We start from the raw sequence: 27,370 nt of genomic DNA, 5'->3' as shown, positions 1-27,370 counted from the left end.
TTCAATCTTCTGTATTTTACCTGATCTTTGTTGACTGGCTGTGAAATTCACATTTATCTGCTTCTTTCTAGGGTCCTGTGATGTCCATGTCTCCTCAGGCCACCTACATGTCTACAATCATCCCTAATGCGGTCCTCCCATCCTCAATTGAATTCATAGAGATCGACCGCAGCTGCAGCCGGATGCGTGGCAGCAGTGTAAACCAAGGCGGTAATGTCCGCACTTTGAGCAAAAGCAGCCTTGCATCCGGGGACTTATCAGTCAGCCCTATGTTGTCCAGAAGATCAGATGGAGATGGCTCCCAAACTGACAATTCCCACGACGACTCCACACTGATGCCCTCATCGGCTTTGGGGTTGAACTGGAGCGAGTCACAGTCTTCAAAGACCATTATTTCAAACTCCTCCCCAGCATCCTCTAAAGGAAGCACGCGTAGTGGCAATTCACGGAGAGTGAGTCTGAACGGGCGGGAAAGCAAAACAGAGAGATCTAGCGAGGACCAAGACCTCGTCAGTCTTCGTAGCTCAGTTAGCATGATTAGCAGCTTCAGCGGTAAAAGGGAAAACGTTGTTACAGGGCAAGGATCTAAGTCTGTTTCAGGGTCAGTCACTTCTGGGGATGAAGAAAAGACCAAAGAGAATTTCACTCGTAGTCTGTCTGTTATGAAGACCAAGCAACCCCCGGCACCTCCACGGAGAACCAATTCTCTGCATAGTAATAAGATCAGGAGCAACCCCAAGGTTCTGGTGGATATCACTGACTCTGTTTCTGGAGATGTGGCAAATGCCACAGAAAGTACCGTAGCAAAGGATGAGATGAAGTCAGTTATTGCAGACACCAGTAAGATCTCCACCCTTGTATCAAACTCCAAAGGGTCCAGCTGTCCAGATGCTTCCTCCAGTCCCTTGAGCACCACCCAAGCCTCTTCCACTGAGGCAGGAGGAGCAACAGAGCCTCAGCCAGAATCCAGTAGCTCCTCGCCACAGAAAACTTCCTCGGAAGAGGGGAAATTTGAACGGACTATGTCCCCTTCCAGTGGCTACTCAAGTCAAAGTGGCACTCCGACACTCTCCCCAAAAGGGATCTCCCCAACCTACCCCGACAAACAGAAGAAGAAACCTGTCAAACCAGAGAGATCAGGGTCTCGGGCCTCATCCTCAGGAGCTTCTCCTTCCTCCTCGCTAACCTCTCTATCGTCTGGTACATCTGAGCCTGTCAATCCAGATGTTTCCACGTGTAGCCCCAGTCTTCCTCCACAGGAATCTCCACCCACTGTTGCTGCAAAAGAAATCACTCCAGATAACAATTCTTCATCTTTGGGAGTTGAAATCAGAGAGCTGTTGAACATCCCACCACCGCCCAAAGTCAAAGCGCCATGTTCTCCTCCACCAGAGACATGGGTTCACAACAGACGCACCTTTGAGCTTCTGTGTGGTCCTTGCCCTACTGTCAACAAAGTAACCCAGCAACCAGCACAGACACAAGACAGTACAGTTAAACAAGTGGGAACCCAGACTGAAGTTATCAAGGAGATGCAAGTTTTAGAGGAAAAACCATCAAGTATAGAAATATCGGTCTTAGAATTGTCAGAGAGCAAAGCAAACCCTGAGACTTTGTTAGAAACCGGTCCTGAAGGTGTTTACAATAAGATGGAGAATAGGGAATGTCCGAGTACCAAAGAAGAAAGGATGGAAGCAAGTGTAGACGTTCAGAAACAAGAGCAGAGTAGTAGCCCTGTAGTGAAGGACCCCAAGAGTCCAAAGAAAGATCCACCTCCTGTGATGAAGAAACCCGTGACACTACTGAACAGAGAGGTGGCAACAGAACACTCACTGGACAGACAGCAAAAGAAAATGAGTAGCAGTGCCACGACAGATGTTTGTTTACATGTTGAGAACCATACAATCTCCCCACAGCATGGGGTTACAATTTTAGTCGATAACAGTGATGATGTGATGGACAAAAGTGAGGTCACATCCATGCAGACGCTTTCTGTAGAGGCCCCAAAAATAACCAAGGCCTCGCCACCACCTACCCCTCCCCCAGCATACCACCCTACACCTCCTCTGTCAAGAAAGACACCTCCTTCATCAGTGTCTATGCCACCAGATGAATTACAGAGGGTGCAGGAGGAGACCCCTGTTGTAGAGTCTTGCTGGCCACCTCCTCCGCCCCCAATGGAAGGGGACTCAGTCTTTGACGGAGGAGATGAGGTTGACTTTCCTCCACCTCCTCCACCCTTAGTGACAGACAGTGTGCCAAATGTGATGGACAGTTGTATCACAGAGCAGGATGTCCTAAAAAGACCCACAGAGGAAGTTGGAGAGTCAATTGAGGATTCGAGTGAAGCTGGTACATCTGTACATCTACAAATTCCAGATGTGTCCCCTGCTGCTCCTCAAACAGAAACTGACACCAAACCAGAGGATATTGTGCAAGTTTCAAAAGCAAACACAGCTGAGGAGATTTTGTGCAGACCAGTGACAAACTTTGTATCTGTTTCAGACAGTGTCCCATCTCCCATAGTGGAGGCAACCCCTTTGCCAACCATTACAGGAGCAGAGAAGCCAGTAACAGTCCCTGCTTTAGTTCCTCCCTGTTGTTTCCTTAAGCGCGACCCTCCCTCCGAGCCTCCCGTCAGTGCCCCACCTCCAATTACTGTCCCAGTAGCACCTCTTTTACCAGCAGAGAACTTAACCCCCGGGATAAATTTCAGACGGCAACCCAGTGTACCAAACCGAGACGTCAGGAGCAAGGAGCTCCTTTCCCGCCACAAAAGTGCACCCATTCCTAAAGAGGATGCTAACATACCTCTTGTCACCCCCTCCCTGCTTCAGATGGTTCGTCTCAGATCAGTCAACATGACTGAAGATCAGGTGAAAGCTCCATCGGAGGACAAGTCAACAAACGAGGGAGCTTCAGTGCAGGAGAGCTGCTCAGTTTCAATCCCAGGACCTCAAACGGTTCCACAGAAGCCAATCCGCAAGTCCCTGTCACTAAAATCTCCCCCTCAGATGGTTAAGACGTCCTCTGTGATGATGAACACCCCTTCCATGCGCTTACAGGAAGCCATTCGCATGAAAACTGCAGCCATGTCTTCTAGAGATGGTCTTCCATCCCGACTGGGTGTGAGATCCTCCACTTACAGCCCTGTCGGTGAACAAGGGGCTCTAAACCTGAAATCACCTGACGGATGTGACATGCACAAGTCCCCAGCCTCCACCGCCAGCTTTATCTTCTCTAGGAGCACAAAAAAGGTCGTCTTCGAGACTGCAGCCGCCTCCTCCCCCGACGCTCAGGCAAGTCTGAAGCAAAGCTTGGCGGCTGAGCTCATGCAGGTGTCTGACCAATCAAACACCATCTCCAATGGTGGAGTGAAGGTGGACAAAGTTCCTCCGCCAGTAGCAAAGAAACCAGCCAACAGCCCTTCACAGATTCTTCCTGCTTGTTCAGCAAAGATGGACGTCAGTGTCGAAGCAAACGGAGCGATCGGAAGGACGCAACATACCGGTGGAACAACACTTCCTGAGATGACAAGTAAGAGCAGCCAAATTATTTCTAACCATGATTTTTTTGGGGGGGGATTTGCGAAAGTCATTAAAGACTGCCTTCATCAGCTTCAGTGTGCTGCTGAGTGTGTAAACTCATTAAAGCTGGTTCAGTGCTAGCATAAATCAATAGCTACTATCTTGTCATGAAAAAGCAAAAATGCTAATTCCAGCATTACCATGATCTTGTACAGCTAAGCAGTTTCACATACCCTTAAACAGCATATTTTTTAAGCTGTCCATACCAACAAGAGAAAGCTGCACACAAGAAGCAACCTTCCACATGAACACAAACACAAAGCTGCTAGCTTGCCTTCAGCTTTCTCCAGTCAAACGTGCAAGCGTGTGCTTCAATCAGCCTTGACCCAAAGCTCATGATCATGCCCCAGTGACTGAATTAGATTAGGACAGAACACTCATTAAGTGTGTTCCTGTAACTGTATTACGTTGATGCCATCATGTTTAACCTCGTGTTGTGTTCCACCCTTCAGCTACGAGAGTGACGGCGGACACAATTGAAACGCTGTTTTGAACAAACATTGTACCAGGCTCATGCCAGAGGATCAAGCAAAAACTACAAGCAAGAAAAAAGACAACTCACAGCAAAGGACTGACATTACTGAGAGACTGTTTAACTCAACTATCAAGAGTGTTTTTTTGTGTTAAGTCTTCTCCAAAAGCCTTAGCCTGTAATGGCCTTCCTACATATTTATGCAAAAAAAAATGTGTCGCTCCCAATTTCTTATAAAAGCTTTATTCCGGAGTATTTTTCTAAGCTATAGTTTATCTCTCATTAAGGCCCCTCAGGATGAAATGGTGTACATTGGCTGAACTGTAAATATTTGGCTTGTGTGAGATCGCCTCCCAGAGGTAGATTTAGGTAGTGGTCACTGCAGCTCAAGAGGAAAGGATTTGTCTTGATAAAGCATTTCTGTACAGAGGTTTACTGTCTGTTAAGTCTTTTTTTCCCTGTTGTATTATAGTAAACACTTAAGAAGTTGTCAGAAAAATGGCATCTGTTACATGACGAAACAGCATTTTATCACCTTCTTGGCTTAAAGATCGGAGTAAAAACACAGAGCAACATTCAGTTTCAGTTCTGCTTTTCACTGTGTGGATATATATCCGGGATATTATGTGAGAAAAAGGGATGCTATATGAGGATGATAAACCATTAAGACATAACTCTTAAGAGCATCTGATAACAGCGACTGTTAAAATGTCAATTAGCTGCTTTTACAAAAATCTGCATAATCCCTCTTGGGTTTAGTAACGAACAAGACATTCTGAGAAATCTTTTAGCACAACAGTAACACAAGCATCCTATTTATTTATGTGTGGTTGTTTCCACTTGTAGCACTGTCAGTCACCTTTTCCTACCAAATATGAAATATTTGATAATCTATTTCATCTGATAAACCACTCTAAAGGGCAATGGATGTGATTGGCCCTGGATGATTGATACACTGGAGTAGACTTAATATGAAGTCAGTGTGTTTTTTTATTAAATGTTATGCATCTAAATCTTTAGCCCAAACCTTTTTGATGACAAATCCAGCTCATCACTATTTGCACAAAATGCTTTCCCCCAGCAAAATCATCGGAGAGTGAATTATACTGGCTCTTCGTAAAGGGTCAAAATTTACGTCTTGATGATTATAAAGAATTATGTACAGTTATTACTTCTATAAATAAAATTTAAATGTATTAAAATTGTGTTTCCTGTTGTCTTTCTTTAAAGATGAGGTGCAAACAGACACCTCAACATAAGAGTATCTCTCAACCAACACAAACCCATTTCATATCTGCAGACCACAGAATTCAACCAGCGTTTATTTCATGTTAGAGCTGATGCATCATGATGATATGACAGTTAATGTCCAGATATTGATTTCTGTACACTTCCCCCAAAGCACCCGTCCTATGTATTATAATATATGGTATGTTGATTTTTTTTTTTTTTTTTAAATACAGATATCTGATGTCTGAAACCCATAAAACATTTTTCATTCATCAGGTTTGGTAGATGCCCTGAAGTTCACATGAAGGCAATTTCAACCCAGAAAAGTACTGACACATGAATTCCCTTTTTAAAAACCTGAGATTCCTTATCAGCTATTTCCAGGAACCAATACTGAGACATTTGATTAATTAACCCCAACCCTTCATTATGAGTAACAATATGTCTCTTCTGCAAAACTCGTATTGTATTTGTATATTTAAGTGTGTAAAGAACAACATACAACAGAGGTAAAAAAAAAAAAAAGAAAACGTAATGAATCATATGTTTATAAGTTGAAGAATTTGTGTCGTACACTTTCAAGAATTACATTAAACACCGTATTTATTCTAATAGAGTTAAAAGCAAGGTAATAGAATGTGTCACAGCCTGTCCAAAGAGACTTTTGGCATCAATGTCCCATAATTCTCCAGAAAAACCCTCCAGATCAAGTATGACTGTTGTTGCCATGGTGATTTTTGTTGATGAAGGTATTGTAGTGGTGATGTGGCCGGCGGGAGCAGCTTCAGAGGTGTGATGTGATGCATCTAGCTGATGTTGCCTCCTTTGAGTGTCTTACATGTGATCTGTCCTAGTTTGGTCATCAGCTGGTAGTCTTTCCACTGAGCCACACACTTGTCTGATATCTTCAGGTCGGCCTGCGGAGACAGAAAAATATAATGCAATCATCATGTATATACAGCCAATCCCCTTACAGGTGACAACATCTATTCCAATATGCCATTATGGAAAACATATGATAACTACAACACATTGGTCCATATTTAAAAGAAAATTGGATTCTGAAGGAAAAAACATAAGGTTCCCATTAATTTTCCAGGATATTTTCAGAGATCATGTAGCTGGTATGACAGACAATGATCGTGCCATAAACTAATATGTTCCTCTCTGTGGAAGTCTGATTTAAAAGATGTGCAATCTATGGCTATAACGAATCTATGAAATCATCTCTTACTTGCTTAGAAATTTCAAATTGATCACAGAATAATGTTATAATAAAACCACCACAGTTACCAGCCAGCAGTCACTAATATTAACATTTGAAGGATAATGTATCTTACACAATTCAGAGTTTTTGGACACTTAAGCTGCAAAGTCATCCAACCTGCATGAGCAACCAGGCTATCCAAATATAACCGAGAGGCTATTCAAGACACTCTCGTCCTTAAACTGCTATTTGAACATAAATATGATCCTGAACACCACTTCACTCCCCCTTACAGATGGTAATGTCATCCATTCTGGGGAGCTCGAATTGATAGTTTAGTAATTAATTCTCAACTAAAGGAAAAGTGGAGAATTTTGAATACATTTTCCAGTCCATTTTACTTTTCACTCATTTTCCATGTGTTTTTCATGCTGTAAAATGAATCATCTGTTTCCCAGGATGCATGGGAACCCTGATTAATACCGGAATCTTTCTGAATGGAGTAACAATCTGACTAGAACATACCTGTATATTCTCCCACACCTTCTTCTTTGGGTTGAGTCTGTCGTCTGGTTTGCCCGTCTCATATCCCTCGACAAAGACCTGTTCTCCTGGCGACGACCCCTCTGGAGGGTCCAGAGGCTCCACCCTCCTCGGATCCCCTTCGCTAGAAATCAACCAATCAGAGTGATTAGAATAATAAAAAAAATGTAGTTGAGCGTGTGTTTGTGTAAAAACAGAAGTAACACTCACACAGAGGCACATAGCAGCATCGCTTGGGACTCGATCCCTCGCATCTTCTGGGGTTTCAGATTGCACAGCACCAACACCAGTCTGTCCTGCAGCTCCTCCTGTGAAACATAAGCCACCAGCCCGCTGACGACCGTCCTCGGCTCCGGCTCTCCCACGTCAATCTTCTCCAGGAACAGCGAGTCAGCATCTGGATGCTGGAAGAAGGAAAACGAATTAAACCCATGTGAACCCATGCATGTACAGGAGGATCATCTCCACCGACATAATCTAAAGAAACGCTATATTGATCAGTTGATGAGGCATCTAGGGTCGATCTTGACGTCCTACCTTCTCCACACTGATGATCTTGCCCACCCTGATGTCCACTCTGGAGGGGGACAGCTCATCATCCACTCCTCCTCCTCCTCCTCCTCCTGCCTTGGCACTCTTTCCTGCTCCTTCTGATCACACACAAACAAATGATGTACCTCCACATGAAGCTAGTTGACATCCTCAATGAAGTGAGAGGGAAGACAGAGAGGATGCTGGGTAAAATACTGACTCGTCTTTGAGAGGTTGGGGTAGGCGGTGTTGGAGAGTTTGCGGAGCTCAGGCGACTCAAACTTCTTTCTGATTGGATCCAGCAGCTGGTTCAGAGCTACTTCCACCGAGGCCTTCAGGTCTCCTGGGTGGACCGACTACCAGAGTGAGGGAGAAAATTAAGACATTTAGCAGAGATATACTTTAAGAAGCAGGAATTATTTTATGCTTCAAATAAACCAGTGTGTCTATACTAGGAGTGGTTGGATTGATCCAAAAATATTGATACTACAGGATCAATAATAAAAAAAAAAAGGAATCACTATCTCTTCTACACCCATATATATTTCATTAAAAAGTAAAACTGTCTGTGCAAACGTTTCTTTGTACTCTTTGCTTCTCACTGCTGTTGAGAGGAGCGTGTTTTGTAGCGGTTTCACATCTGTGAATGATGGTTGAAGGTAGTTTGTGCTTAAATTTGCACTAAAAATGTTTTAAAACGCTATATATAAAATAAATGTTAGCAAAAAAGAAAGTTCATGTTTGCACATTGAATTAACAATAATAAAACATTTTTGTCATTCGATTTGAAAAAGTTTCCTGTTTTAATTAACAGAAAAGCAACATGAAAGTTAATAGGCCTACGTTGTTTATAATTATCAGAAGTATTGATAACAGTGATTTGTGTCCTCTATCAGGTATCAGACCAAAATCTAAAGTTGTGGTATCTCCCTTAATCTATACTTTACCTCCGCCGCAAAGTCCTTCTCCACCTCTTCAAAGTCAGTGTAGATTTTGTCTCCTCCCAACTTGGGGTCCCTTTTGATGCAGAACTCTGAAACACAATAATCCCAATTATCATCTCATTTCATACAAGTGAAGGATAAGTCTGAAGCAGGGACAACAGACGGAGAGTTCAGAGTTTCCTACCTCCGCGTAGAGGGAAGATGACATATTTGACGAAGGAGAGGACTCCGTTGTTCTGGATGTTTCCCGGCTCACAGAAAGCCTTCTTCAGCTTCTTCTTCACATCTCCAGCAGAGTCCAGCAGGTCGATCTTTGACTCCTACAGACAAAAAGAGATGATGGTTTTACCACAGGCATTAGAAGAACATGTACATACAAAACTTTACTTTACTGCGACATACCTCCTCTGAGGAGCTCATCTTGGCTCCTGTCAGTCCAGGTACCATCGGGTTCATCAGATGGGAGCGCTTAGCATAGCCAAGTGAAGGTAAGTACTGGAGACAGGAGAGGGGCTTCAGTTAGAATCTAGATTTTAAAGAGCTTTTATTCTGAACACTGTTTCATGGAGTGAATTAGCGGGGCATTTACACTTCATAATTTCTATAAATGATCTCAATAATCTATTTTTTGTCAAAGACCTTACATTTTAAACACCTGGGGTAAATAACTAAGAATTGCTTTTTCAAATAATTTTAAAAAAGTCAATAACCTCACAACTACTCCTAAACTAAACAAGTTCCACAAGAGCTGAAGGGATAAAGAATTTGCTGAAATTGAATGTTAAGAGGTTAGAGGTCAGTTATGTAGAAAAGTGAGAGGGTGAAGGTTTTTGTATGAATGTGCAAACATGGAAACAGATGGTACCTTCTCTGCCAGAGTGAAAATCTTTCTCTGGTCAACTCCTCCAAACTGTGCGTCCACCTTCAGGTACTCTTCATCCAGAGCCTGGGGGCAAAGTGGAATCACAATTACTTCTCAAATTAATCATAACAGCATATACAATTTTTATAACAAAGAAAACCATGAAAATCACAAAGAGAGTGCACTTTTGTCATATCCACAAACTGTTTTAGTTTAAAAACAACTTACCGTATTTTCCGCACTATAAGGCGCACTTAAAAGCCTTTAATTTTCTCAAAAAACGACAGTGCGCCTTATAATCCGGAGCGCTTTATATATGGATTAATTCTGGTTGTGCTTACTGACCTCGAAGCGATTTTGTGTGGTACACGGCGCTCTGTCAAAATGTTTTAGTACGACTTTGGTAAACTACAAAGCCGCACCGCAGCAGCATCACGGCCACCGTAGTCAGGAGCGTCGCGGAGTAATACATACTGTGCTTCACCATAATATTACAGTGTGTGTGTGTATAAGGACCCCAACATGGCTCCTGTCAAGAGACACGCTTACGACACGGACTTCAAACTCAAGGCTATCAGTCACGCAGGAGAACATGGGAATAGAGCAGCTGCGAGAGAATTCAACATTAATGAATCAATCAATGGTAAAATGACTGACTGACTGTTTTGTTTCGCTTAATGCGCCTTATAGTCCGGTGCGCCTTATATATGAAAAAAGATCGAAAATAGACCATTCATTGACAGTGCGCCTTATAATCCAGTGCGCCCTATAGTGCGGAAAATACGGTATCTATATATATATATATGACGATATGTGGACAATGTGCACAATATAACCAGTTAATTTCATCACTTAAGTTATGAAGAGTGATACTGCTCCATCTAGAACAGTCTTATTACCTGCAGACCCGGGTAGAGCAGACCACTCAGCAGGGGATGATCCACCTGTTTGACCACCTCGGCTCCAGCCTTCTTAGCGTCGTGCTCCGTCACCATGGAGGACAGACGGTAGACATCCAGAGTGTACTCTCTGACAAACATGAAAATACACACTTAAAAAATGAGTTTATGGCTGCAGGTACAAAGTACATTTCAGATCATTTTAAAGTTAAAGAACGGCGGCGTATGTAGATGCAGAGGTGGAATCTACGTTTACATCGACGATAATTGGTTCTCAGATGTAGTCAAAGATGACAGACGATGTTTCCCTGAAGCTGAATTCTCAAAGTAAAGATGCCGACTATGTTATCTGCCCAGAAAAATTGTTTTACTGCTGCGGTTTACATTCCACTTAATGCAAATTCATAAAATGCACTACTGTTTTTCTTTATTCATGTTTTCTTGTGTAGCAAATGGGCTACAACTGCGTTTTGTTGTGAAACCGTGTGTTGCATAATGACAATGAATACACCATAAAATAAATAAAACCTTGAATCCTTGAAATACATATTAAGAGAGTCTCCGGTTCTATCAGCAGCACAACTGACCTGCTGAGCTGGTAGTCCGTTCCTTTGATAAACTTGAGTTTATCCAGGGGCACCCCAATGCTCTCCAACATGGCCTTGATGACCTGCTCGTAGTACTTCACCCTGAGCTCCAGCAGCTCCCAGGGGGCCTTCATGTTGTCTAGGAAGGCATGCAAGTCTGCAAACAGAATAGTGACCTGAGGGAAAGAAGAGCAAACAAAAACAGGACGCTCCTTGTGTGAGCAGAGCGCTGATTCAGCAGGAAATGCAGATGAAATCAAAATGATTTAACAATAGAGAAGATGCTGAATGAGATCTCCCCCCACCTCACATCCAGCCTTGAGGAAGTCTGCTATCTTGGACATCGGGACAAAGTAAGCTACGTGGGGTTTCCCGGTGGTCGCTGTGCCCCAGTAGACCTTCACCTCTCTCTCCTGAAGAACCTGCTTCAGCTTCTCCTCCCCGAGGACCTCCTGCAACACACATTAAAGACATTAATGAGATCAATCTACTGGGGATGTTCGATCACTATGAGAGGATTTTTGTTTGTGTATATAACCCCACCTGGAGGTTCCTAGTTATGAGGTGGAGCTTCTCATCTGGACTCAGCTGATCCGCCATGGTGCAGAGTCTTCTGAGGAGGAAGATGGGAGTTTAAGCACATTATGAATCAATGGCAGCAGCTTCAAGAGCATAAATGTTAAATCACTTTCAGTTTCATGTTGATCTTAACCACAGACAAGGAGATCACAACTGATATGGCTGTTATCCATAAAAAATCTACTTCCACCAAAAACATATAACAAACAGCAAGAATTCATCTATGTTTTACTATGAAATCCATACTTTTATGGAAATATATATAATATATATATATATATATATATTATATATATAAATATATATTATATATATATATAAATATATATATATATATATAAATATATTATATAATATATATAAATATATATATATATATATATAAATATATATATATAATATATATATATATATATATATATATATACATACAGTACCAGTCAAAAGTTTGGACACACCTTCTCATTCAATGGTTTTTCTTTATTTTTTCCTACATTGTAGATTAATATTGAAGACATCCAAACTATGAAGGAACACATATGGAATTATGTGGTAAACAAACAAATGCTCAACAAACCAGAATATGTTTTATATTTTAGATTCTTCAAAGTAGTTGAATGAGAAGATGTGTCCAAACTTTTGACTGGTACTGTATATTTATATATAATATATATATATATATATTATATATATATATTTATATATATATATATATATGTATATATATATATATATATTATATATATATATATATATATATATATCCATTCAGTCAACATTAAGATAATATATGACGTCACCCCTTATAATGAATGTAAAAAGCCATCTAGAGCTTCCTGGCTAGTTAGCAACACACCCATGTGCAGCTAACGAAACCTAGCTTCTGTGTGGTTTCTGGTAAAAACTACAACCGTTTTGGTTTCTATATTTTCAGGTTATGTGGTATAAAAGCAGTTTACCCTTTAGACATACTGTACAGCCTGCTGACTCACCTCAGAAGCGGTGTCTTGTGCCGGTGAGACGCGGGTGAATAAGACCTGCTGTCAGTGTGTTGCATCAGCGTTCGCTACAACTCTGCGCTCGATTGCTTTCCCTCCTCCAGGCGGAAGCAATCGAGCGCAGAGTGCAGAGCGCTCATGATTGAGAGGCAAACCCTGGTTATTGTGCGGGTATTGTGTTGTTATTATTGATTGATTATTGTTGTCGGGCCCCTTGGGAACCTTTTGCATTTGTTTATATAAATTGACACCTTTAAATCCCCCCTAAAAACACACATAATACAGGTAACATATTCATCCGGGTACCCAATCAGCACATCTGGGCTCCATTATTATGACTGTTAATGATCACATCATGTAAGGACAGTATTAAAACTACATTTTGTTCTTTTAAAAGGCATGAAGGGTATGCAGTAATGCAAGGACCCACCTTAGATTATATTGTGTGTTTGCAAAAGTTTTGCAGTTGCACATAATTAAATATACTTAATTGACACTGTTATACAGTACCAGTCAAAAGTTTGTCTTTTTATTCTGTTTTTGATGCCTAAATCACCATTAAAGTTCATAACAAGACAAATAAAATAAAAATAGGATTACATGTAACGCAATCATTTAAATGTGGGGTTTCTATTTTTTATTTAGTTATCTTATCTATTTTTATCTTTTACTTTTCAAAAGTACAGCACTTTGAGCTACTTAGTCTGTATGAAATGTGCTATATAAATAAAGATTATTATTATTACTTTACAACAATTATTTCCTCCTGACATGCAGTTTCTTTAAAAAGAAACAAATGTCTTTTTATTCTGTTTTTGATGCTTAAATCACCATTAAAAGTTCATAACAAGACAAAAAAACTAAAAGAATAAATAAAAATAAATGATTACATGTAACGCAATCTTTTAAATGTGGGGTTTTCAGTTTTTTATTCATTTATCTTATCTATTTTTATCTTTAACTTTTTTCAAAAGTACAGCACTTTGAGCTAGTCTGTATGAAATGTGCTCTATAAATAAAGATTAATATTATTATTATTACTTTACAACAATTATTTCCTCCTGACATGCAGTTTCTTTAAAAAAAAAATAAAAAAATGTCTTTTTATTCTGTTTTTGATGCTTAAATCACCATTAAAGTCCATAACAAGACAAAAACAAATATAAATAGGATCACATGTAACACAGTCATTTAAATGTGGCGTGTCTTTTATTCATGTCCACCCAGGCAGACACTGCTCAGTCTGTTTCCTCCGCGGGTTTCGGACTCAGACGTCGGGCTCCAGCCTCGGGATCACCGGGAGGATGAGGTTCCCGAACGCGGAGTCCTGCGTGACGAAGAAACCCGACGAGTGTCCGTGTGCGTGCTGCAGAGCGGCCTCCTGCTGCGCTGCGACGTGCTGCTGCTCCGCGCTGTCCCTCACCTCTTTCGGTCCGGGTCGGAACGAGAGCGCGACGTTGGTTCCGGGGCCGCGCACGCTTTGCAGCAGCCGCCGCTTCTCCCTGTCCAGCTCGGCGAGGATGGCAACGCGCGTCCTGCTCTGCGCCGGAGGGTTAGCATCCATGCTAGCTTTTTTTTTTTGTTGATTAATGACAGATTTGGAGCAGAAGCGGACGTTTAGCTAGGTGTTTTCTTTATGCTAGCTGCTCAAGGCTAACAGAGCGTACTCACTTCCGGTGTCATTGTTCGTACTTCAAAATAAAAGCACAATCAGTTTTTTTTTTACTGTATTTACACAAACTGTCTTTATGTTGTCATCAAAATAAAACAGTGAGACCTCATAGTTATGATAATAACATTTATAATATGTACTGTGAAGACAATGACACAATGAGGGGCTTAAAAAATGCACAAAAAAAACCAAGACATTAACCCCACTCACTATAACATCTAAAACCACAGCCCAATACCTCAGACAATTTATATAAGATCATGGCTCCAATTAGTCATGATTTAAATTATATATATATATAAATATATATATATAAATAAAATAATAAATAAATATTATAAATAAATATATAAATAAATATATATATATATATATATATATATATATATATATATATATATATACAGTACCAGTCAAAAGTTTGGACACACATTCTCATTCAATGGTTTTTCTTTATTTTTATTTTTATTTTTTTCTACATTGTAGATTAATATTGAAGACATCCAAACTATGAAGGAACACATATGGAATTAAGTAGTAAACAAACAAATGCTCAACAAACCAGAATATGTTTTATATTTTAGATTCTTCAAAGTAGTTGAATGAGAAGGTGTGTCCAAACATTTTGACTGCTACTGTATATATATAATTCATCCCTTTTTTCTTAATTTATTTTGATGGGATATTAGATTAGATTAGATTAGATTCCTGTAAATCGCTTTGGATAAAAGCGTCTGCTAAATGACTGTAATGTAATGTAATGTAATTCAACTTTATTGTCATTGCACAGAGTACAAGTACTAGGACAACGAAATGTAGTTTAAGCATCTAACCAGAAGTGCAAAAGAAGCATTAAAGGTGCAGTGCAATGTGCTAGATAAATAACAGATAAATAATAATAAAAAATATGTCTGTATGTACAATAGATACAGCTGAAAATAGGAACAAAAGCAATAAGTAGTTTAATTTGCAAAACTCAGACACTAGATGGCAGTAGTTCACCACGAATAATGTACAATGTGTAAATGGATCTGAAGTTACAGCAAAAGTCAGTGCAGTTGAGCTAAAAGCTATGAAATATTCCACCTCATGCCATGTTTGATTCATTATTTTTCCAAGCTAGCCGCATTTATCTACTTCAACATGACTTTTCATGTTTTTGAACCAGCTCATTTAATAATGATTGTTGCTGCTCTCACAACCTGTTCCAGGCGCCTTTGACGACAGTTATAAAGATAGATACAAGCCACTAAAATATATATATCATTATATCTTTACTGGGCATTGGTTTACAGCTAATCATCCACATGATACATGTGTGGTATACGAGTACAGACGTTAAAAATCTCTGTTTTTTTTCTTGTCTTGTTTTTTGCTTCAATAAAATAAATGTTAACTTGTTCACAGTACACTTCTCAATTAGTATTTATTAACAAAACATTTTTCTTTAAATGACTACATTACAGTAAAGTGTTCATGGGTTCATTTCACAGCCACAAATATCAAAGATATTTACAGTTTTACATACAATATATACATATGCACAGCAGACATGTACACAAGGCTTCTGTGTGTCCCTTTGGGATTAAAGCTCACACATTTGGCTACAGCCTCAAGAGTCACGAGGGAAGTTTAGCAACAGATCCATTAAAGACAAAACACTGGCAAAATAAAACATGTGGAGATTTACTGCATGTTAAATTGAAAATGGCACCGTTTAGACATTTCAAGTATCTGCTGCTAGAGATAAAAAGAACCTCTAAAGGAGAAAAAGACAAAACAAAAAAAGTGACTGAAATATGAACATTTTCAAACCGGCGGAAATAACACGTCGAAGATGTACAGTACGTATAACATATAAGACAGTATGTACACATTTCCATATCAATGGATAGAAAATACGTCAAGCCACACCCTCATGACAGGGACTGAGATGATCACAACCCATCCTGGTTGCTCCTTCATTAAACACACATATACACAAAGAAAAACAAACATTCAAAAAAAAAAAAAAAAAAAAAAAACACACAAGTTCTCTCCCCCATCTTCCAATCTTTATATATATATATATATATATATATATATATATATATATATATATATATATATATATATAAATATATATAATATATATATATATATATATATATATATATATATATATATATATTTAAATACTGCAAGAAGCAAGACTTTCCAGCAAACATAAATTCCAAAGCAGTAAAATCAATAAACTAATAAATATTTAAATAATGATATAACTAAATCAGTACCGGCTGTGAATGCCATTCTGCTCAGTATTAAGGAAATTAAAGCGTTTACAAAAAAGAAAAGCTTTTCCCAATCTTCAGTAGCTGTCCTATAAATAAGATAGTGTAAGTAATGTAATTGCAAGCTAACTGCTTTTACTATTGTAGTGGTTTCGGTACTTTGGTGGGGAACGAAAACAAGCTCTTAAGCTGTTTCTGTCTGGCCACAAGTTCAAACATCACATTATGATGGCTTCTTTTAAAAAATTATAAAAGAAGAAGCCGTCAGTGGGATGGGAATGAGATGCAAACAAACACTTAACTATGAGGATTAATTGTAAAGTTACAAAACTCATTTAAACATGTCCAAACATACACACCAAGGCAATGAATCAAGAGCAAGTGATTGACACACGTTATCATTTTGTCAGTTCTGAATATTAAGGCATTATGACTGTTAAAAGTTTCTCCCGATGTTTCACATCTCAGAACTATAAAGTCGTCTTTAGCGCAGTGCTCAAGGTCGTTTATGCTCCGTGCGGTATGTACGAGTAAACAAACTGTAGTGCCAGTAATGGCAGCACCGACAATACATGCTCCCATCACAGTTCATGGTTTAGTGCAATTTCAACTGAGGACAAGGACAACCTTTTAAAAAATAAAAAATAAAGATTCTTTTCAAAAAGGTGCTCAAAATTAGTATGTTATACAAAAAGTAAGGCTTTTGAGATCTGAAGGAACAAAAGAGGAGAGTGAGTTTCATGCTGTGTAAATGTCAAATGTGGAGGATGTTTGTTTGATTTTAGAAAGGCCTCAGTGTGGCTGAAGCGATTATGACACTTTGAGTCTATCAATCTTTGTAGACGTGGAGCAGCAGCAGCAGCAGCGTGATTGGACGAGGCAGTGTTTGTTTGATCCGACAGGCCCTGGTAAGTTGGTCCCGCCCAGTGCAAAATGCCAGTCGACCAATCCATTGGTCCAAAGGTCTATAAAATGATCTAGATCATGTTGGCCAGTTCTGTCGAGTCAGTCTCTGAATCTGCCTCGCTGTCCCTGCAAGAACAAAAAAAAAAAAAAAAAAGTCTCTTAAGTTGGAGATTTTTTACTTCCCTGACAAACACAACAAATGTATTTAAATCCACAGTCCTACCTTAGTTCCTGGAGCAGTTTGCGGTTGCCTTGCCTCCTCTCCTCAGTGATTGGATACGAGTACAATATGATGAGGCCGATTAGGATAAGAGCGACGGGTGCGGCCGAGACCAGCACCTTCAAGGTCATATCCACTTCTTCTGGTTGAGAGCAGCCTCTACTGATGTAGCCTGCAAAACTGAAAAGAGAAGAAACACAATTAGAAAATGCATTGCAGAGCATTAATATTGAGGCATACATTTGCTATGGAATTACATGTTTTTTTTTAGTAAAGCTAAGATCTTGATCACTGATCAAAGTCCAATACTGCTTTAGAGTGAGTCATGTGGTGTGTGCAGCCAGCCAGCCAGCCAGCCAGCCAGCCAGCCAGCCAGCCAGCCAGCCAGCCAAGCCAGCCAAGCCACACACACACACACACACACACTCACACACTCACACACTCACACACTCACACACTCACACACTCACTACAGCCTTACTGTATTTAATCTAATGAAAGCAAAAGGAATTCCTTGCTTTGATGTGGGATTTGGGTACTGGGAGATTTGGCTTAGCCTCATTAAGTCTTTTTTTTAATGTGTCGAGGTGCATGAGATAAAAACCTAGTGAATCCCCTACAAAACCGTTGTGAATGATTTACGATAAAGCTTATATGTGTGCGTGTTTAAGCGACGACTCACTCTAAACTGAGAGTGGAGATGCCGAGGGAGACTCCGGAGGCGAACTTGGTGAAGAAGACGTAGAAAGAATAGAAGAGAGCTTCGTGGCCGGTGGCCCCGGGGTTCTGAACTTGGAAATCGTCGACGACATCTGGCAGCATGGACCTGAAAAACAAACAAAAAAACGTTAAGAGTCACAAAAGTATCAATTAGGGCGGCTGTGGCGTAGTGGAGAGCAAGGTAGTTCTCCAATCAGAGGGTCGGTGGTTCGATACCCGGCTTCGGCTTGGGCAAGACGCTTAACCCCAAGTTGCTCCTGAAGGCTTGCCATCGGTGTGGACTGGATGTTGCATGAATGTTAGTTAGAGTCTGATGGTGGCACCTTGCATGGTAGCCTGTCATCAGTGTGTGAATGGGTGAATGATATGTAATATACTACTGATTGTAAGTCGCTTTGGATAAAAGCGTCTGCTAAATGACTGTAATGTAATGTAATGTAATTACAAATGTATTCCTGAGAAGAAAACATGGGGGAGTCGAAAAAAAAAAAAAAAAAAAAAAAAAGGAGTCAGCAGGGATCTTACCAGGGCAGCAGGAAGGCTGCGGCCACTCCGACGCCGGCAGCAAAGGAGACAATGTAGGTGACGATCAGGTTACTCTTGACACACACCACCAGGATCATGAAGGGGACCACAGACTGGACAGAACAGAAACGCATTAGACCACTAAAGCACACAAAACAGCTGCCATTCAGAGAGAAACTTCCTAAAACCAGTGCCACTAGAGCTGCTTTCCTACAACTCCTAGAATATTTATTTAATTCCCATCAAATCCAACGGGCTTCCTACAAATCAGATGTGGTGTTTGAACAGGATGTGGTTCCTTACCAAGCTTCCAGTGCAGACCGCCGTCTTTTTTCCAAAGCGGGTCAGGAACCACTGCCAGAAGGGGATGGCCAGAGTAGCGGACAGCTGAGGGGGGAGGACACACATTCAAAGTCTGGTTAACCAGCTGTTTTTGTTTCAACCCTCCAGTCAAAACGCCACACAACGCCTTCTATTATAGAGATTAACAAGGTTTTGCAGAAGAAAAACAGAACAAAACAGGAAAGACCCTCTGGGCCAAATAACATCTCAGTAAAGAAGCAAGACATTAGATGCATTCTCAAAATGCCTCAGCTTCCGTTTCGGGTTGGACTTAAAGCGCGGCGATGCAGAAGCGCATCTGGCCTCTCATACCTGCCAAACACAACAGCGAGGAGGGGGAAAACAATATGGCTTCTACGGCTCTTCCCAAAACATATTTGAGCTCATATGTGATGCAAAAATTCCACAGGGGTCGTCCTATGACTCTACGGGGGTTAGCCTGGATCAATTCGACCTCCGACCCCTCCGTGTTTGACTAAGGTAAAGCTAACAACGGTGGTGCAACTCTCTCTCTTTTTTTTTTTTTTTTTTTTAAACCTTCTCTCACTGAAGCTCAGAGATAAACCAGATCACTGAAATCCCCTCGCTGCACAATCATATGCACAACAAAGACATCGCTCTGTGGTTTTCCACAATGAGTAAATGTTTTTTTTTTTTTGATGCATCAGCAGTATGTGAGCCCTTGAACCGAGTCTGAACTTCATCTTCAAAGCAGCCAGTCAAGACCACTTCCCTGCACAGACACAAACTTCTCCTCTATGAGCAATTTCCCACACGAAATCAAACAAAATGATCAGTTATTACGACTTTATCTTCTAAACGTTCCTCATTAAGCACTTTTTACACAAGTGACCTCAGTGTTTTCCTGCCAAATAAAATGTGTCCTGCCCTTGAAAATGACTTAATTTGTGTTGCAGCAGCAAAGCAAGGAAACAATGTCCCATACAGCAATGCTACGTAAAAAGTACATACAAGGCTCTTTGTTGCAATTATTGAACTCTCCGTTGCTCTCACCCAATGATTCATTACATTTGACCGTTACAATATCACCCAGGTTGAGTAACAAGTCCTTCTTTAATGCCAGTTAGTTACATTTGTTTAGTCTGAATCCATCTTTGTGCTTCTAAGATCGGAGCTTCCAAGGTTAAATCACTGAAGGTGAGGATTAGGATCGCCGACTGCTGATTATGGAGCGGTTCCTGTCAAAGCTCACACTGTTTCACTAAATAAATGTACTTTAACAAAAAAAGGTCACTGCCTTGCCTCCATAATCCTTTCCATAAAGTAAAGGATCAAAGCGTGTAATCTGTTCTGCTCTGCGTGCTAAAGGAGACACATCTATGGATTAATTGGGTTTAATACCTGCCAGGATCTGAAGTGAATCTGATTTGAGAAACTTTTCTTCAAGAGAGGTCAGGAGAGATCAGATGTGGCTCCACTACTGTCTGTGGGAATGGGATGGCATTCAGGCAGAGCCGTCACAGTGGACAATAGGCCGCCAGGAGACACAGCTTTCTAACCAAGTACAGACCAGCCTTGTGGTTGAAGAACAATTTATGTGTTCGCCCTGGGAGGGAGGCTTTTGTCTGCACTCTGAAGCCAACGGCTTAACTTATCCCACACAAATGGGGGCTGCTCAAGGCTTCATGTACCGGAGAGGAGATATGGTCATCGCTTTGGCAACAGTGGGGCCTATCTGAAGGACTGCCTCCATGAAAGTGCCACCTGTGTGTGTGTGTGTGTGTGTGTGTGTGTGTGTGTGTGTGTGTGTGTGTGTGTGTGTGTATGTGTGTGTGCGTGCTCACCATGATGACTAACAGTATATTCTGGAAGTCGTTTCTGAAGCCCAGTGTTGAGCTGCAGAACAGGGCAAAGTTTCCCTCCAGGAGCTGTAGAAGGAAGCACAGAGATTTACTCAAATCCTACTGTCCAAACACACAAATATACACACACACAACATACACACACACACACACACACACACACACACACACACATACATACACACACACATACACACACACACACACACACACACACACATTTCTTGGCCGGGCTTTGCAGGCACCACATTAAACTCTGGCCGGGAGCACAAACCGGCAACCAGCAAATTGGACAAACAGTGTATTGACATGCTGTACATACAGATACTGAGCTCATAGTAACATGATGTGTGTGTGTGTGTGTGTGTGTGTGTGTGTGTGTGTGTGTGTGTGTGTGTGTGTGTGTGTGTGTGTGTGTGTGTGTGTGTGTGTGTGTGTGTGTGTGTGTCTCTATACGCACCATGAAGCCTAGCGAGGTAAAGAGGAAGACCATGACTAGTTTGGCGTACGGTCCATGTCCCATCACCAGCTTAATCCCCTGGAAGAAACCAATGGGCTGCGACTTGGGACGACAAGACTCTGGAAAGAGGAAAAAAAATTAAAATATTAAAGAATGAACAAAGATGTTGAATTACATCCAATAGAAAACATTTTCCACTCTTGTAGTTTGCCAGTTGGCGTGTGTTTGTGTGCATCCCATCAGGAGTGTCACCTTTAACACATATTGCGCCTCTTGTGATGTGAAAATCGAGGTTGGCTACATTAAGACCTCGATAAAATGTTCATATTTTGGGGGGTGTTGATGGAAACGCCATGAACTCATGCTGACTTAACTAAACATTATTCAACAGCTAAAAAATAATGAACAAAAGAAAAGGATTGGCCTGTTATATAAAATGCAACTTAAAAGGCATCGATCCACAATTTAAAAAGCAAATAACTAATCTCTGGTTCACCACTTATTTGGGATTTTTTTCTCCAGACTTTTTCTTTAAATGCAAAGCAAGATGAGGCAACTAAACAAGGTAGATGATGGCGTCTAAACTAAAAGGATGGAGTTGCTTTGACAGAGAGATTAACGCCTTACCTTTTCGCTCTCTCACACCGAGGAAAAGCACAATAGCACAGAGGACATAGATGATGCAGATGACACCAGAGGCAATCATGTAGGCCGTTTTCTGTTTAAAAAAAAAAAAAAAAAAAAAAAAAAAGGAACAAGACAAGAAACAGTTAGCAAACACCAGCTGTGTTTTTCTCACCAGTTCACGCTGTTGGCGGGTAAACTCGTCATCAGCCTTAACTGTTCTATGATTAGCAGCTCAGTGTGTTTACCGTGTCATCCAGGGAAATGACCGACCCCGACGCATTGAGTCCGGCAGACAGGGAGGAGTTGCTCAGGTTGCCCGCGATGTCACCGGGCCCTGGGAGGCAGGGAGCGTTGGCCATACCAACGATCTGCCCCTGGATAGCTGTACCAATAACAGTACCCAGAACCTCCACCGTCATCCCTGATTGGAGGAAACACAGGGGCGAAGTTTTAGTCGTTGAGGAGATGGCGAAAATAGAGGAAATAATCAAAACAAGAGTTTCACAGGCTGACTGTGGTACTCACTGTATGCGGTGGCCGAGTCTCTTTCTTTCTGCTCTGAGCTGATGAACATGGTGAGGGCAGAGTATGGCACATGGAAGCACTGTTTTGCAAAGAAAAAGAGCGACATGGTGAGAAAAATGAATGCAGATTTACTTCTTGGTCATAGACGTGATGGTGCACAACAATTTGGCAATTCTGTCTCTTCACATTCGGGTTGGAAAGTAACAAGAAGATTGATACAACTCTCAGCAGAATCATTGCAGAGAGTGAATCATTTCCCATTATTGTGCAATTAGAGGATTTGCCAACAAAATTTATATTTATATATTTTAGAAAGATTGCAACACTTTGCAATGATCAAATCAGGTTGGGGGGGGAAACAACATATCATATTGATCACTTAAAGAGTAATTGAGCAAATGAGTGCAAATCAAACGTTTTAATGACCTCCGCGTTGCACATTTGGGACAACAGCATGCTGGGATTGTCTGCGTGGGCACGGGGGTGGTACTCACAGTCTGAAGCGTCTGGAAGATGCAGTAGAAAATAAGGTACCAGATGATTTTGCCGTCCTCAAAGGGAGGAACGAACCATATGAGGAAATAGGAGATCACGGCCAAAGGGGTTGAGAGCACGATCCTTCAAACGGGACAGAGGAGAGGAGAGGAACAAGAGGAGACAAAAACAACAATCAGTGGAGGAAGACATGATCCTACTAGAGCATGAAACACGCTGAAAACAAGCATCAGCCTTAATGAAGAGAAGGGGACACTCTTTGTTACATAACAAACTGTGGCCAATCATTCAATTTGTGCCAACTTTTCCTAATCTCAGCACTGATTGGGTGTTTCACTCTGATGATCATTACTAGAGACACAGTGTTCCTGGTGTCCGCGTGCATGGAACAGGTTGATCTTGAGGCTAAATTGGAGGGTTATGTGAGTATATTGTGTCCTTAGGTGACATGAAAATGGTTCAATGAGGCTATGCTGCGTGGGTGAAAAATGATTATCGACTCCTCCTCCTCCTCCTATGTGTAACATCCCGTAAATTTGCACCATGAAGTCATTTTTAAAAAAAAGCTAGAATTCCTTAGGTCACTTCCTGCCCCCTTATTTGCCTTTTCCTATGGTCAGATCAACACTCTCCAATCAGAGACGAGATAGAGAGAGCGGCCACACCTCCAGAAATAAGGGTCAGGCGGTGTGGCACAGGAAGCCGCTCGGGCATCCTGCTTGTCCGACTACTCTCAATAAAATCCCTTCAACAGCAGGCGATTCACTCTTATCAGACAGGAAATCGAATCCAGAATGCGTCACTATGTACAACAACAAGAAACGGCATGCCATTGTCACAAATGTAGATGAATAAATAAAAAGATGGAACTAAATTCCAGTCAAAGTGCTCTGCGACTGAAAAGCTTCCCCCGCAGGCTCGCCACTAAATCCAACCGCAGCCCATTTTTTTTTAAGCCCCAGTATTAACTTAGGAGAGAGTGATGTCACGGGGAGAAGCTTTCAGCTGACTCTGTTGCGCATGTGATGTGATTAACTGTACACTGGGGTGCAATCAGGGTGGGCGGGTGAAGCAGTGGTTTGAGTTAAAGCAGATATTTGATCTGGAGATGACAATGAATTTAGGAATGTATGTTTCTTAAAACGCCTAATCCATCTGTACCGGATGACACGTACACACACACACACACACCATAGAAAGGCATGATGGTGAATTAACTGAGGTGTGTCTATCAGTAAAAAAAATCTCCTTTCAGACACGCTACAACCGGATGAAACAAGCTGTGGTATGAAAAACATAAAGATTACATCCGTCTCCCCATCTGTTGGGGAGGTTAAGCCAGGACTTGCACTGTGCTTGTCTGCAGAAGTGCAGTGACACCGTGCGCCATATAAGTGCATCCCTGACGCCCTTCCTAGAATCATATTCAAATGTCGGAAATAGTCGTGCTGACTAGAAGGGGAGATTTTATCTTAGCAAGTTAACAGCTTCATAGTCAGGTTCTTTTTAACTATGACATTTATTTTTATTTTGACAGCAATATATATATATTATCATGAGTGGTCATCCTGATACCATAGACGTAAGCTATATATATATATATATATATATATATATATATATATAGAGAGAGAGAGAGAGAGAGAGAGAGAGAGCTTACGTCTATGGTATCAGGATGACCACTCATGATACAGTACCAGTCAAAAGTTTGTTCACACCTTCTCATTCAACTACTTTGAAGAATCTAAAATATAAGAAGAATCTAAAATATAAAACAGAATCTAAAATATAAAACATATTCTGGTTTGTGGAGCATTTGTTTGTTTACCACATAATTCCATATGTGTTCCTTCATAGTTTGGACGTCTTCAATATTAATCTACAATGTAGATAAAAAATAAAAATAAAGAAAAACCAATGAATGAGAAGGTGTGTCCAAACTTTTGACTGGTACTGTAAATATTTGTTTTGGGGCCAGCAATCATCTGGCTGGATGGGTGGTTTTGTAATAAACGTTGAAAACCAAGCAAATATTATGGTTTTTACATCTTGGTTTTATGCTCTGAGAATAACTTCCGAAATCTGAGAAAGTTATAAAAAAAAAATTATCATTCTTTTATGTGAAATAAATCTCAAATCACTGGGAAGGTAAAACATCTACAGCCCGATCTTTAGCAGACTTGAATAAATTCACATTTAAAGAAGACAGGAAGCAATGCAAACTCTGGTTACTTAACGGCCAGTGTCCAAAGAAATTAATTTCTTTGGACACTGGCCGTTAAGTAACCAGAGTTTGTGTATGGAACTAGCAGATAAACCTGCAGCGTGTCACTTGTGAGTGCTCCTGTAGCTCTGCAGCAACAGTGCCACTCATTCTGCTACCGCTTCACAACGTGAACTGTAGTAAACTCCTGAATTCCTCAGCCAGTCTTTAAAAAACCTGCCGGGCCAATCGCAGCCGAGGCTCCATTGGCTCACGTATGTGGTGTGTTGTGGGCTGGACCAATGAGGAACCAGCGTGACTGCTCTCCCCTCCCCCACTTCCTACACACGGTGCGTTTAAGATGCAACTGCTCCAGCTGCTTCTTTTTTTTCCCTGTTGCTTCCTCCCTGATCTCAGGCACCACACCCATCTCCTGTTTTTCACGACGGAGGGGACCGTGATGGGACTGAACGTGCCAATCATTCCTCCATCCTTTCTCGCTCCTGCAAGCACCACACCCACCCATCCATCCATCCATCCATCCATCCATCCATCCATCCATCCAGGCCCCACCTCTGACAACAAATGCATCCCACTCTGCACATGCAGCACCAAGCATGACCCACTTTTGAGTTTCAAAAATCAAGTCAGCATCTTGATGTTTAAATTACAATAATTATACCGAATTTACTGCTCCTGCATGTTAATTCAATTACGCTCAATTCAAGATAATTTGCATGCATTAACATTAAGTCTATCAAAAAGGGAAGCTTTTTCTTTAAACGATATTTCCAAAGTATGCATGAACGGTTTTTTTTTGGATTACAAAAATGACTTGAAAGTGATACGATATGTTCTATATGGAGGTGGACATTAACAGCTTTTGACGAAGAGCTGTTGCAAAAGCTGTTATTGATCATCATTTTTGTCTGATAGCAAATCATTTTCAGCACTGTTTTCTTCCGAGGGGGGGAGGCTGAAAACCTCCATCTGAACTGTCAGAACAGGAATCCATTTCAACACATGTTGCACATCTGCAACTGCCAAAGCTCATTACAAAATTTTGTTGGTCTTCTGGGAAACTGATTTTGCCATTCTTTTCTATTCTAAATTAATAATGCATGTGTTCACAGTCGCAATGCTTACACACCCAAGGGACCATTAACGCAGGAAACTGAGAAGGGGGGGGGGGCCACACGAGACCTTTACAACCAGGTTCGTCTCCCAATGGTGCCTTTCAACACACAAGGCACAACCATTTCAGAACCAACTAGGGAGATTATGTTTTTAATCAAGAGCACCACTCTCGTCCCTGCGTTTCTAATTATAAAGCCGACTACACCCTCATTAATTTACCTCGTCTTGTCACCCTATGGAGGGCAATACTGCATGTTCTGACATATCATCTGTGTTGACAGGAGACTGGCAGCTACCACTGTACAACACGCCACACTGTACTCCTCTTACGTAACCGTGTGAATTGGACCCTTCACATTGGGTATGCAGCGTTTGACAAAGCAGAGAACCCGGTTTAACAATATTCCTAACAACATGACAGACATATAACTCATATGAAATGAAGCCAGCGTGTAGGCGGCTCAGAGATGCGGGGGAGGGGAAATGGCAGCTGAAAAGAGAAAAGGGTCTGGAACAATTTTCTGTGAAACAAAACCAACCTCCCACTCCGTCAGACTGGATGCAACGAATAGGCAAATTTCCGAGGCATCGTCGTTTCATTATTCTTTCTGCTCTTTACAAGGGGATTTCACAGAAAGAATATCAAACTGAAAATCAATTCAAGATACTAGGTGGCATGTTTTGTAGGTCTAATTCTAAAAAATACCTCAGGGGCAAATTTGTGCAAATGAGAGTATCGTCAAAATATCAATTAGCTAACAAACTAGAGTCCTGAGAAATGGTTTGTGTGTTAGGAGCAAACTCAGTAGCAGGCAGGAGTCATATTTGTCAATGACATGCAAAAGGCCACGATGGGGGAAATGTAAGACTAGTGCCTGCAGGTTTGGTTTAAAAAAAAAAGAAGAAGAAGTAGTATCAGTGCCTCTGCATTTTGGCGGCCAACCGTTAACCGTTACTTCTTCATTTCAGTTGATCATTTCATAGTCTGTGTGTACAGCAGTGTGTG

General features: G+C 41.0%; 4 protein-coding genes across 8 annotated transcripts in view; 1 reads left to right on the top strand and 3 right to left on the bottom strand.

Moving 5' to 3' along the window:
- The window catches only part of kiaa1522 (KIAA1522 ortholog), a 36,383-nt gene extending 30,881 nt beyond the window's left edge, over window positions 1-5,502 (top strand). For both annotated transcript variants that reach the window (XM_054605971.1, XM_054605972.1), the window contains exons 8-9: window positions 72-3,537; window positions 4,040-5,502. In XM_054605971.1, the coding sequence (XP_054461946.1) occupies window positions 72-3,537; window positions 4,040-4,080 (3,507 nt within the window). In that variant the 3' untranslated portion in view covers window positions 4,081-5,502. The remainder of the gene's footprint in view (window positions 1-71; window positions 3,538-4,039) is intronic.
- On the bottom strand, window positions 5,373-12,531 carry yars1 (tyrosyl-tRNA synthetase 1). Of its 4 annotated transcripts, none has more exons than XM_054605974.1 (14): window positions 12,434-12,528; window positions 11,406-11,475; window positions 11,168-11,314; window positions 10,863-11,038; window positions 10,276-10,405; window positions 9,380-9,460; window positions 8,917-9,009; window positions 8,699-8,834; window positions 8,518-8,603; window positions 7,791-7,926; window positions 7,577-7,686; window positions 7,250-7,443; window positions 7,022-7,163; window positions 5,373-6,206 (listed from the first exon to the last, which is right to left on the bottom strand). In XM_054605974.1, exons 1-14 carry the CDS (start codon window positions 12,496-12,498, stop codon window positions 6,096-6,098), a joined length of 1,677 nt encoding a protein of 558 aa, XP_054461949.1. In that variant the 5' UTR covers window positions 12,499-12,528; the 3' UTR covers window positions 5,373-6,095. The 4 variants fall into 4 exon arrangements, with proteins under 4 accessions (XP_054461949.1, XP_054461950.1, XP_054461948.1 ...); XM_054605975.1 differs by having other exon boundaries at window positions 5,374-6,206; window positions 7,577-7,689; window positions 11,406-11,472; window positions 12,434-12,531; XM_054605973.1 differs by having other exon boundaries at window positions 5,374-6,206; window positions 7,577-7,689.
- An 827-nt stretch (window positions 12,532-13,358) lies between these two features.
- On the bottom strand, window positions 13,359-14,109 carry LOC129097068 (SOSS complex subunit C-like). Its single transcript, XM_054605774.1, has one exon. It carries the CDS (start codon window positions 14,001-14,003, stop codon window positions 13,707-13,709), a length of 297 nt encoding a protein of 98 aa, XP_054461749.1. The 5' UTR covers window positions 14,004-14,109; the 3' UTR covers window positions 13,359-13,706.
- A 2,185-nt stretch (window positions 14,110-16,294) lies between these two features.
- mfsd2ab (MFSD2 lysolipid transporter A, lysophospholipid b) overlaps window positions 16,295-27,370 on the bottom strand; it is an 18,693-nt gene continuing 7,617 nt past the window's right edge. The window contains exons 4-14 of the mRNA XM_054605773.1: window positions 23,024-23,147; window positions 22,530-22,608; window positions 22,250-22,425; window positions 22,005-22,095; window positions 21,378-21,496; window positions 20,900-20,983; window positions 19,056-19,139; window positions 18,753-18,865; window positions 18,190-18,333; window positions 17,511-17,687; window positions 16,295-17,413 (exon numbers count right to left, since the gene is read on the bottom strand). Coding sequence (XP_054461748.1) covers window positions 17,359-17,413; window positions 17,511-17,687; window positions 18,190-18,333; window positions 18,753-18,865; window positions 19,056-19,139; window positions 20,900-20,983; window positions 21,378-21,496; window positions 22,005-22,095; window positions 22,250-22,425; window positions 22,530-22,608; window positions 23,024-23,147 — 1,246 coding nt within the window. The 3' untranslated portion in view covers window positions 16,295-17,358. The remainder of the gene's footprint in view (window positions 17,414-17,510; window positions 17,688-18,189; window positions 18,334-18,752; window positions 18,866-19,055; window positions 19,140-20,899; window positions 20,984-21,377; window positions 21,497-22,004; window positions 22,096-22,249; window positions 22,426-22,529; window positions 22,609-23,023; window positions 23,148-27,370) is intronic.

Source organism: Anoplopoma fimbria, chromosome 10, assembly GCF_027596085.1.
Source record: "Anoplopoma fimbria isolate UVic2021 breed Golden Eagle Sablefish chromosome 10, Afim_UVic_2022, whole genome shotgun sequence".
Classification (NCBI taxonomy): domain Eukaryota; kingdom Metazoa; phylum Chordata; class Actinopteri; order Perciformes; family Anoplopomatidae; genus Anoplopoma; species Anoplopoma fimbria.
Note: the sequence above shows the minus strand (reverse complement) of the source record. Positions and strands in the feature narration are given on the sequence as shown.

What these genes read in the sequence shown, in the direction of transcription:
- LOC129097068 (XM_054605774.1), bottom strand. Translation starts at nt 14,003, where the DNA reads ATGGATGCTAACCCTCCGGCGCAGAGCAGGACGCGCGTTGCCATCCTC.
- yars1 (XM_054605973.1), bottom strand. Translation starts at nt 12,498, where the DNA reads ATGCAACACACTGACAGCAGGTCTTATTCACCCGCGTCTCACCGGCAC. An exon ending in TCCTCAAGGCTGGATGTGAG is followed by an intron (nt 11,039 to 11,167) that starts GTGGGGGGAGAT and finishes TCTTTCCCTCAG; the next exon opens with GTCACTATTCTGTTTGCAGA. An exon ending in ATGCTGCTATGTGCCTCTGT is followed by an intron (nt 7,164 to 7,249) that starts GTGAGTGTTACT and finishes GTTGATTTCTAG; the next exon opens with CGAAGGGGATCCGAGGAGGG.